We start from the raw sequence: 11,447 nt of genomic DNA, 5'->3' as shown, positions 1-11,447 counted from the left end.
AAGCAACCACGGCTGAGATAGGCTGGAGACATCCCCTGCCCCCCAAGTTTCACTTTGCAAGAGCAAAATGGGGGAAATGGCCACAACCGGCTCCCTCAGAGACGGGGCAGAGGGCCGTGCCCTCGCCGGGGGAGCCAGCTTCGGGGCTTAGGTAACTGCGTGACGCAGGGCAGGACTCGGATTAAGGGATGTGGGTCACCAGTGGCTCCTCCCTTCCCCCCCTTCCCGTCCCTCTGCCAGGGTCTGTACCAGGGAAGCCCAGGTGAGTCCGGCCCCGCCTGACGCCGGACCTCGCAGGCCGGATCCCCGGTGGATTGGAGGCGGCCATGCTAGGGAAAAGGGGCACTTACCTTTGGGGCAGAGGGAGGGCCGCCGCACACAGCCGGCGCAACAGGCTGCAGCTGCGGCTCGCTCCGCTCTGCTCTCAGCTCGGCTGGCACCGTCCCACCGCTCTGTCCCCTGGGTGCAGCGCCAAAAGCCGGGCACCAGCCCTGCTCTCCCCGGGGACCGCAGCCAGGAAGGAAGCGGGGGGGGGGGGGACACCCATGCGGGGCTGCACCAGCGATGCTCTCGCCTGCCTGAGGATGCAGCCGCTGTCACCATGGCAACTCGGGATGCTCCCATCCCCAGGCCCCCTGGGAGCCGCCTCCCCTCACATGTTGAGCTTATCAGAGGGCTGAACAGAGCACCAGCTTCACCCAACCCAGCCTCCCCCTCCCCAGAGCCCTGTCTGACCCAATCCACCAGCAGTGCTGCTTTCTGCAGGTTTCTTCAGTCACCAAAACCACGGGCTCAGAGCAGACTGCAGCAAAATCCTGCCAATGGGCAAGCAGGGCCCAGCCCAGCACAGATCCCCGTGGAACATCATCCCTGGCCCTGAGCAGGGGTGCCCAGCCAGGGGGGCAGAGGGGGGAGCACCGTGTGTGGCTGTGGGGTGCACCAGCCAGTGGGGAGCCCATTTGATGTGGCTGAGAGCTGCACTCAGTGCACCCGTGGGCTTCCAACCCACCTCTGGGGAGTCTTGGGTGCCCTGTGTAGGGTGAGATGGGGAACACAGTCACAGAGGGCTTCAGCCTGTGCTGGGAAGACTGAGGGAGCAGAGCACACGGCCTAGAGGCTTCCTCTGCTGCCCTGTGATTAAAGGAAGAAGGAATTTTTTTTCCTACTTAAAAAAAAAAAAAAAAAACCAACAAATTATCTTTGTATCTGGCTTTGCTCAGTTTGCAAGAGGGCTGCCCTGCCCTCAGCCTCTTGCCAGCATGACAGGGGGACCTCTCAAACTCCTCCAAAATCTTCCAGCCCCTCCATAACGTCTCAGAGGGGGAATGGATTAGCCCCTCTCCTATTTTAGTGAAGTCATGTTGCCACTGTTTTCATTTCTCATGCTGGGAAGAGCCTTTGCAGTACAGCCAGGCCACGTCTGCCCTGGGGGGAGCAGTCTGCCTCCCTGCCCACTCCTGCACCCTCTCCAGCTCTCCTAATTCCCACCTACTTCCTTCTCTCCTCATCCCAGCTGCACGGGCTCCTCAGCCCCCTACACCCAAGCTGCTGACTCACATCCTCTCTCCAGACACCACCTTCTTTTGGCCTGGCTCCCTGCAAAGTGCTTCGTGACTTAGCGTGGCTCAGCCAGAGCCTGCAGGTGCAGGCAGCCAGGCTCCAAAACCCCGTGTGAAGTCCCTCCAAGAAAGCGACAGTGATGCTTCCAAAAGATGCTTTCTCCCTTGGCAATGTGCTGAGGGCTGGGGCTGTACTGCCCCCATGACCCAAACCTTGTCCCTGCTGCCACCTCCTCTCTGGTGCCCATCAGGGGCGGCCAGGGAGAGTGGTCTGGTGCCGCTGCTGCCCAGCTGCACACTGAGACCTTGGTGTGGACTTTGCTGAGGGCAGGAGCTGAGGAGCAGGAGGGCTGGATTAATGCACTAATGCCAGATTATGCTCTAATGCAGGCCTTCTGATGAGGGAGCAGTCCCTGTTCCAGCCAGGGGACACTCACTCCCTGGGGCAGACTCCCCACATCTGCCCTGGGTCACAGCTTGGTTCTGCCTGGCTGTCCCCTAAGGAGGTAAATCCTCAGAAGTGACAATCCACAGAAGGACTGTGAGACAGGCAGGGGACACCTGCACGCTCAGGGAAACCTCCACGCTCAGCTCTCAGGGAGCTGGAGGTAATGACCCGGCCAGTGCAGCCCTGGCCTTCTGCTTTGCCAGGCTCCGTGGCAGAGGGATCAACCATCACAGGAGGGCTCCAAGGTAGCCAGCTCCCCTTCCTCACCTGCCCCAGCTTCCTGGCACCGAGCTGTTCCCAGTCTGTGCTCCTCCTTCCCAAACACATCAGCCAGGCAAGGCCACAGGCCATGCTTTGGCTACAGTGGGAGCCAAATTGCTTGCCATCCCACCTCCCTCAGTCCCATGCCTGCCGCTGGGCCACCCTAGGCACAGGCAGAGCTCTTGCAGCCTTCCACCCAACCTGGATGTGTCTTCCATCAGATGAGAGAGACCCTGTGGCAGCATCCTGCTCCTCCCTGCGTACAAACATCTCATCAGCCAATTTAGTCTGGCACCCTCTGGCTCTCTCTGCCCTTGGCTGCCATCTCCCTGGGTCATTGTGCCCACGTGCTCCCCCAGAGCTGTGGCTGGAGTGCCACGGAGCAGGGAGGTGACCGGAGCCCTGCCCCACGAGCCATCCCCAACAGAGCAGCGACAGCCCAAAGCTGCAGTGGAGCTAGTGCTCGAGTGGCACCCACAGAGGCACAAGAGAGCCCTCCCACTCCCATCTGCCTCGAGGAACACCACCCATCGTTCCTGCAGGCAAATGAGGAAAGCTGGGCCAAGGGAGGTCCTTCAGCAGCCAAGCAGGTGCTGGGTCTGCATCATCCAGAACATTTTCATCCCATGGAGCATCTCCAAGTCATTCTGGGGGATGATGACAACTATTAATTGCTAAACCACGGCTTCCTAGCTGTTTGTCTGACATGGAAGAGGCATGGCTTGCCAGGCTGGCTGCTCCCATCACCTCTCCCTGCCCCAGTGCTATGGCCAGCTCATCCAGCCCGTGGAGTTTGCTCCACAGACAGAGCAGTCAGGCAAGGAAAGTCCCGCAGAGCTTTTTCCATGACTCCAGGCAGAAGCTCCCTTTTTCACATGTGACCACACATCCTTGGGATCCACTGCCACCCAGGGTGCATCTAAGAGCCCCGTGCACCTTTGGAAGGAAGATAAGGGTGCTTTGGCCTGAGAAGAGACCTCCTTGGGGCAGGAGGGGCTGAACCCACTGCGGGCTGCAGTGCCCACCTCTGCTGCTGCAATGTGGAGCAGATGGGGCACCCACTGTGAGGCATGGAAAGGAGATGTGCTGCTGCTGGAGGAATTTCAAACTAGGAAAGTACTGAGATCCCTCACCTGGCTCCCTGCAGTCACTGATCCCTGATTTGGCCCTGTTGCTCTACCTGTGAGTCCCAAACCCCATGTGAATCTGCCCATCCCTACAACCCCAGACACTGCTGGGCCCTGTGGCTGGCAGCACTGGGAACTGCCCAGCCCCTCCTGAGGGGGTCTCAGTCCCTCACTGCTCCTCCTGCGCTGCAGGAATCACAGGTTTGGACACAAGCTCTCTGCATTCCCCTTGCTGCTGTCCAATAGCTGGCTCCTGAGTCCAGACCATCAATCATGCAGCAGCACTGGAGTCTGGCATGTCAAATCACACTTTTAAAAAGGGGAAAACCAAGCTCCCTAGCCTGAGATTCTAAGTACCCAGCCCTGCTTGTGTTCTCTCACATGTCTCCTTTGCCTTGGGGGGAGCAGAAAGCTCCCAGACAAGGTAAGATTAGTGCTACCCTTGCCTTGCTCCCCCCAGCAGCTCTACAAGGTCCTCTGGGATAGGGAAAACCAGACATGTCTCCCTCCCTCTCTCCCCCCATAAGGCTCTGGCTGAGCCAATGATGCATATTTAAATGCATGGGAGCATCTAAGCTCCTCTCTCATTCCTTGACATTTCCAGAGACTCCAAGCTGTCTTCAATTACCAGTCTGCAATTAGCTCTTCCTAAATCCCCCAGTGAGGCCTAGGACTCTTAATCAATGAAACACAAGGGAGAAGGGGAAGGACATGGCCTCACTGCAGCTGGAAGCAACTTAAAAGGCTGGGGCTTGAAGCTGGAATAACCCTGTGAGTGTCTTTAAGGAGATCTGTAGGGTGGGAAAATCCTCCAGTGCCGGGAGGTTGTTCAGCTCTGGGAGGAGACCCCATGAAGCCCTACAGCTGGGAGTGGAAATCACAGGACAAACACCACAGCTCAGCGTGGAAATAGCTGGTACCAATGGCTCAGGTGTTACCCTGTGACGCAGGCTACCTTGCTCTATTCATCTCACTGTGCCTCAGTTTCCCTCTCTGCAAAACGCTGGTGCGGCAGAGTCAGGGCTCTCCCAGCAGCCCCATAGGAGCTATAAGGCTCCAATTCCACCAGTTGAAGTCAACATTACCTTTCCCATGACAAGATGTGGGTATGACCAAAGTTGGGTTGGGATGGGAATGCCTTGCGGCCCAGACAGCTCACCACAAGGTCACGCGAATGTCAATCTAAAGGCACAGACAAGAGCACCCGTTAGGAGAGGGAGGGCAGGAGCAGCATCGGGCCTGTTGGGTTTACACAGGCACAGAAAAGCCTTGCACAGCGCCCTGCCAGGTCAGCCCCGTCACAGGGACATCTGTGCCGTCTTCCTGGCAGCACAGCTTTGCCTGAATGAGCCAGATTGGGCCTAATTAGCAGCTCTGCTGATGTACACAAAGGTAGAGAGAATCCAGCTTACCCTCCATGACCTGCAGAGCCAGCACAGCTCTTCCCAGCGGAGGGGAGCCCAAATGCCTGGCTCAGAGGGGCTGTGAAGCCCTGCGTGCAGACCACAACCAGAGAGCATGTGTGGCAGCTTCTGCTGAAGAAGTCCTGGAAAATTCAGCACTCTGAAGCGTAGCAACCAGTTTTAAAAAAGGCAAAGCTTTCCCATGCTCCACCGCTCTCCCTGGAGGTCTGCAGAAGCACAGGGCTGGTAACAGGGATAGCAGCACAGCTCCCACAGCCTGCTGCTGCCAGGAAAAGGGAGCCCAGCTCTGCAGAGCAGAGGTAGGGAGGAGTGAGGTGAGGGAGGGCATAGCTTCAGGAAAAATATAACTAAATTAAAAAAAAAAAAATGGAGGTCACATAACCTGTGGCATCCTGTTTAAATTCAGTGTGGCAGACAGGCATCAGGAATTTCCATCTCGAATGGAGGAGGCCAGGAGAGCTCACAAGGGTCCAGGAGACACTCAGCTGGACCAGGACTGGCCTTGGGCACAAAGAGGGGTGAAAATTTGACCCCCGACTCACACCAGGGAGTAAACCCCCTTTGGGAACCAGGGTCCCCCCATCCCTCTTGGGGAGGAGTGGGTCATGAGCAGCAGCTTGGGGCGTCACCCCAATTGCCCTTGCACCCCACAGCCCAGCAAGTCCAGGAGCCACCGCCAGGCCCATCCAGGCCACCTCTTTATTCTCCAGTGAAGCAAAGCAAGAGGAGAGGAAACCACCCCTCCCACAGCAGGCCCCTCCGTTTGGGCACCCTAGGCCTCCTCTGGCACAGACCCCTCTTCCCGCAGCAAGCCAAGGAGGGGGAGGCATCCCCCCTTATTTCGGGGGGGCACACGGGGGGGGAATTTTCCCGAGGGGAGGGGCGTGGGCACCCCGCCCCCCCAGCGGCTCGAACAAAGGGGTATGCGGGCGGCTGCCGCGGGGTGAGGGGCAGAGTCGCCCATGCTGGGGGAGGGGGCCCATAAACCACACGTGGGCGGGGAGGGGGGGGAAGGCATCGCCCACGGAACCCCCCCAGCCCTGCCCGCAATCCCCGCCTTTGTCTGCTCAGGCGCGGCAGCTCCAGCACCACGGACAGCACCGGGAGCGCTGCGGAGGCGCGGGGCGGCCCTGCCCGCGCCGAGGGACCCGTTCGCATGCACCCTCTACCTGGGGCACCCGCCGCACCCCAAAATCCCCCCCGGGCCCTCCTGCCCCCGGTCCCCACATCCATTTTTTCACCCCTTTTTTCTAGAGAAAACGCATCCGGGAGGCTCCGCTCGTCCGCAGCCTCCCCCTCCCCCCCTTGGCGGAGGTGGGAGGGGCGCCGCTCCCCCTCCCCGGTCTTCGCCGCCGCCTCGGTGCTCCGGAGCGCAGCCCCCAGCTGGGGTCGGGGGCGGGGGAGGAGGCCAGCCGGATCCGGAGCAGGGAGGGTCCGAGCAGCGTCTCCGTGGAACTGACGGCCGGGGAAGGGGGAAGGCGAGGAGGATGCGGGGGCAGGGGGGGGAATCCGACAGTCCTTCGCCTCCCCCGCCCCTCGGTGCGCGGCCCCTTCCGCCCCCGGCGCCGGGGGCCTGGTACCTCCCTAACGGTCCAGGCTGATCGTCCAGTGCTTGGACCCGTCTCCGCCCTCGCCCTCGCTCTTGAGGTCCTGGAAGAGTTGCGTGAAGTAGTGCGGGTCCGCGTTGATTCGCAGCATCTTGGCGCTGAGGCGCTGGATGATGCCCAGGCAGCGCTCCCAGAAGCGCCCCTTGTCTCCCTCCACCAGGAAGGGCTTGAGCGGGTAGGAGATCTCGTTGCCCATGTAGGAGTAGGCGAGATAGAGGCAGGTGAGGAAGGCGGCCTGCAGCTCGGCCTGGCTCCCGATGTCTTCGCCCCGCAGCGCTTCCCGGCACAGCAGGTAGACGAACACCAGGTTGGCCGGGGTGATGAAGCCCTGGTCCTGCCAGCCCTGCAGCAGCAGCGAGCGGTCCACGCTGCGAAACCATGAGATGAGTTCGCCGGGGCTCAGCTCCTTCAGGCGGTAGCAGCGGCGGCACACGAAGTCCCCCAGGCAGCGCAGCAGCTCGCCGGTGGACGCCTGCACCACCACGCGGCGCGGAGATCCCGGGGGGCGGTTGCCGGCCGGCGGCGGCGGCGGCGGCGGCTTTCCCCCGCCGGAGCCCGGGTGCAGCTCCTGCGGCGCCGAGGGCACCGTGGGCACCGGCACGGCCAGTGGGCCCTGCTTGGCACCGTCGGCCGGCCCCACCACCGACTTGCGCAAGTTCTCGCGGTTGCGCTGCACCACCAGCGGGTCGGGCTGGCCCGGGGGCCCCCCCGGGGCCCCGCCGCCGGGCTTCGGCGTCACCTTCTTGGTGCTTTTCTTCTTCTTGGCCGAGGCGGCCACCAACCGCTTCCAGGTTAGCGCCGAGATGAGCACGCCGGGGCGCTTCAGCCGGCTCTCGCCCTTGCCCGGCACCCTTCCCGGCGCCTTCTCGGCCAGCAGCCCCCCGCCGCCGCCGCCCTTGCCCGAGGAGGCGGCGGGGGAGAGGGAGAGCACCGTGCCCATGCTAACGCCGAGCGGGACGGGCGTGCGGGGGCCGGGGCGCCGGCACCGCCCATATGAGGCCGGGAGCTGCGGGGGAGGCGGCCCGCACCGGGGCCGCGGTGCCCGAGGATGCTCCGCCGCGCCCGCTCTGGGCTCCGCGCCCGCCGCTGCAGCCAGCCGCGGCCCCCGCCGCTCCCCGCCTCCCGCCGGCAGCCAATCGCCGCCGCACGGGGCCCCGGTGCGCCCGCCCCTCGCCGGTGGGCGGCGGGGGGGGAGAGCGCGGCGCGGCTTTGCCCGGCGGCCGCCGCCCCGGCGTGACCTTCACCGGTGGGGGCTCGTTCGGTGCGCCCGCCAGGGCTGACGGGCTGGGACCTGCGATGCTGTCACAGACCCCCGGCCCTTTGTCTGGGGGACGTGGGGGAGCCCAGAGGACAGGGGACAGGGGAAGGGTCTAGGGAGGGCTTCTGAACTCGGCTGTTCCTGCCAAGTCCTGCTCTGTTTTCTTACCTACAAAGGGGAGGGATGACCTTTCCCCGACCAGCAGAGCCCCCTGGCCCAGTGGTGCTAGGGGTACCCGGTGGGGAAGAAGCCTTTGAAAATGCCTTTGAAAATGCTAGAGGAAAGGCTGAGGAGGTGTGAGGATCAAGAAGAACAGGTGCTCTGAGGGAAGCTGGAGAAGGCTTGGGGTGGGTGCAAGGCCGGCTGTGACTCGGCAGCCAACATGAAAGGCTTAGGCTTGGTGGCCGAGCCTCATCTCTCCTGAGAACCAGCCCAGCCCTGGGCACGGCTCCACAGGGAGTCAGAAAGTGCCACGGGGGAGCACTTCCATGACCTGCTGTGCAAGCATGGGCTCCTTCACTCACCCTGCCTCTTCCTGCTCAGCTATGGATGAGAGATTTACCACCAGGGTGACAATCACCAGCATCAGGCAGCAGTCAGGGACCTTGGAGAAATGGGACAAGACCACCTCCACGTTCCCTAGGCGAGACCAGCCAGCTCTGCTGCCCAAAGCTCCCAAACCTACAGGGAAGGAGGGAAGAGATGCTGCACTTCTGCATCATTACAAATGGTGTGCAATAAACCAGCCACGTGCATGAGCATAGCTGCTGCTTCTCCCTCTGTGGAGCAGAGCGTGCCATAGGTGTTGCTGCCTCTCTGCTCCCTGTAGGAAGACCCCCCCTTGTATTTCTCATGAGCTGCAGCCCTGATTTCTATGATTTCTACAATGGGTGCCAGGCATCCATTAAGAACAAAACATCCCAATTGCAGGGACAGCTCCCACAAGTGAAGCGCTGGGAGGGGCAGCTGGAAAAGGTTTCAGGGGGAATGTCTCAAGGATGCATTTTGATACAGCATTTTATGTGTGAAATGAACACATGTCGTTGCCAGGATGTAGCTGCTGCAGGATGGATCCAGGCTAACGGGCGGCAATGAATTATCAGCTGGGAGGAGCTAAACCAGCCCACCCTCTCCCCTCCCCACTTCCTCCTGCACTGCTGATGCTGGAGGTGTTTGCAAAGAAAGCGCAGACTCGGAGCCATGTTTCAGGCTTCTAAACTGGCCTCCTGATGCTTGGGGCTGACTTGCCCCTCTGGGGGCAGGGGAGAGGCTGTACCCTCTGAGCCATGGCAGGGAAATAGAGCAAAGTTTCATTCCCACATATCCTGCACTGTGGCCAGCTGCCGTCCCTGCAGTGGCATCTGCAAAGAACAGGCACGTGTTCACAGACCCTCAGATGCAGAGGTTTGCTTTGGGAGTTGCCAGAACCAAAGTGAATCAGGGCCAGCATTACCTACTCAAGGCCAGCTTAGGCTGGGCTGAAGTAACCGTGAGGATTTGGTAAAGGGGTATAAATACAGAGGAAGAAAATCAGGACAAGGTTTGTGATGACAATTAAGTTAGCACCTTTAGATATACATAGCCAGTTTCAACCTAGCCAAGAAGATGGAGGAGCCCTAGGGAGGGGATAGGAGGGAGCTTGTTGTCTTTGCTCTCTTTGCATGTTTAAGGATTTTCTGGTGTGCACATGTGGTCTCATCAGAAACGCACAGCTGAGGTGGGTTTCAGGTGAGGAAGCAGAGACCTTTCTGCATACTACTCGCTCCTGTTGAAGTGAAACCGCTCTCAGATCGCTTCACACAAAGCCTCCCCCATGCTGTGTGAGCTCTCCCAAACTGGCTTCCCAGAACTCATTCATAAAGGTTATTCCTGTTTGGCAGTGATGAGCTGGACTGCACAGCACAGGCCAGAGAATTCCCCAGCCCTGGCCGGGCTTGTAGCTGCTGCACCACTTACCACTCCCAGGAGGGAACATTTGGCTGAAGCCTCTTTAAAAATCCAGCTCGGGGCTGTTTAGTGATGCAGCTCGAGGCCTCAGCTATGAGCAGCACAAGAGCTCCAGGGCATTATTCCCTTCTTGCTTGCAGCTTGTGTCCTGCTGCGGCAGCAGCTCTGGGGTAGAGGAGGTCAGCGGGCCCCTAGTCCTTCTCCAAGACAGCATTGCTGACAGCGGCATCAGCTTCCTGCAAGCACTGTGGAATTACCCAAGCCCCACAAGAACAGCAGGATGTTTCTTACGTGGGTAAAGAAGCAGCTTTGCAGCTTACATGGGAGGCAGCTGCACTTCCATGTGAAAGAGGAGGATCTTTTCCCCACTCTTCAGTTTTATTCTTCAGGCTCAAGCCCTGAGGCTGGCAGGCAATGCTATAGCACAAGCTACATCCCTGAGACCATCTCTTCCTCACCTCTTTCTTGGTCAGCTGGTAGAGAAAGGCACAAAGCAGGAGGGAAGGGCAGCATTTCCCTTCACCAAGGAATTTGGGTTCCCACCCCAAGCAGCAGGAATGACATGCCCTCAGATGAAAGGGGGGAATGAGGTAGATCTTCAGGCACAGTCAATCTCAAAGCTCTCAGACTTCTGCCCCTGGCTAAATCTTCAGCTATTGGCGGGGTGGATTTGCAGGGACACTGTTGGCATACACAGACCCTCTCTGACTAATGGTCACTCTAGCAGGGCAACACATACTTCAGTGACCCTCTAGCACCAAGAAAGGGATGCTTTCTTGTCCAAGACCCTAATCTGGGCCATGTAAAGGGGTATCCCTGTCCTGAGACAGGGGTGTTCCAGATAGGAAGCTGAAGCGCTCTGGTTCCCTGCACAGCTGACTGGGCTCTAGGGATGGAGACAGGTGGGAAGACAGCAGCACCAGGGGAGAGAAGCTGGTGTAAAACCAGTCCTGCAGGCAGTGCTGTAAAAGCTCTTTCAGAGAGCTAGCACTGGCCTGCAGGATCCACACAGCTCCCTGCGGGTGCCTGGCAGTCTCTCACTCTGCTTCACCTGACCTGAGCCTCCCAGCACACAGAGCTGTGCAGCTCTGTCTGCCTGGCTCAGGTGGGAATGGGGGGCACCTCAGGCCTTGGCTAAGCTCATGCCAACTGTCACATCCTCTCCAAACTCTCCCTGGCATGATGTTCCCGTGCTGGGCTCTGGCTCTCAGCCTGGGGCAGGGCAGCTGTCCCAGCACTTCCACGACACAAAAGGCATTTTGGAGGGTCCAGGGCCCCCTAGTCAGCTTCCAGGCTGCTGGGCTATTGGACGCAGGCTTGTGATGGGTCCTGGCTTAAAGCAGTTGGCACGTCCCTCTGCCTGCTCCAGAATGATGAATGAGCATGTGTTTGCTGGCTGGCTAGAGCTGTTCTTTAATAGCTCACTTGCTGTGCCGTGGTCTGTCTGTTCTGGCAAAGGCAGGCAGGGAAAGGACTGTCTCCCCGGCAGCAGCTGGCCAGCCAGCTCCTGCACTGCCTTGCCCGTGGAGATGGAGCTCAGCGTCAGTACATCTCTCAGGGAGCAGGTCTGACAGCGCTGATGCTCCCCCTCCCCAGGCCGCACAGCAGGCAACTTCCAGCAGGAGTCCTGCCTGTGTTGGTTGCCCTGGGGCTGGGAAGCCTCAGAGGACCTGGCTGGCAGGATGTCTGCAGTGTCCAGGAAGGAGAACTGGTTTGTGCTTCTGGGCGCTCCAGCCCAGGTATCTCTCCCTTTTCCATTCCTGGTTCCCTTCCACCTGTCTCCTGTCCCTGTCCCAGCCCTCAAGGGCGGGGGGCT

At 60.1% G+C, this 11,447-nt stretch overlaps 1 protein-coding gene across 1 annotated transcript; it reads right to left on the bottom strand.

The window, feature by feature from the left end:
- Window positions 1-4,753: 4,753 nt before the first annotated feature.
- CDK5R2 (cyclin dependent kinase 5 regulatory subunit 2) lies at window positions 4,754-7,544 on the bottom strand. Its single transcript, XM_038143207.1, has one exon. The coding sequence runs from the start codon at window positions 7,364-7,366 to the stop codon at window positions 6,404-6,406; it is 963 nt and encodes a 320-aa protein (XP_037999135.1). The 5' UTR covers window positions 7,367-7,544; the 3' UTR covers window positions 4,754-6,403.
- Window positions 7,545-11,447: the final 3,903 nt, after the last annotated feature.

The sequence above is a fragment of the Motacilla alba genome, chromosome 7 (assembly GCF_015832195.1).
Source record: "Motacilla alba alba isolate MOTALB_02 chromosome 7, Motacilla_alba_V1.0_pri, whole genome shotgun sequence".
NCBI classification, from domain to species: Eukaryota; Metazoa; Chordata; class Aves; order Passeriformes; family Motacillidae; genus Motacilla; species Motacilla alba.
This window is presented reverse-complemented; position numbering and strand designations above follow the sequence as displayed.

Bases quoted from the DNA above. Each gene is read 5' to 3' on its own strand.
- CDK5R2 (XM_038143207.1), bottom strand. From the start codon at position 7,366: ATGGGCACGGTGCTCTCCCTCTCCCCCGCCGCCTCCTCGGGCAAGGGC.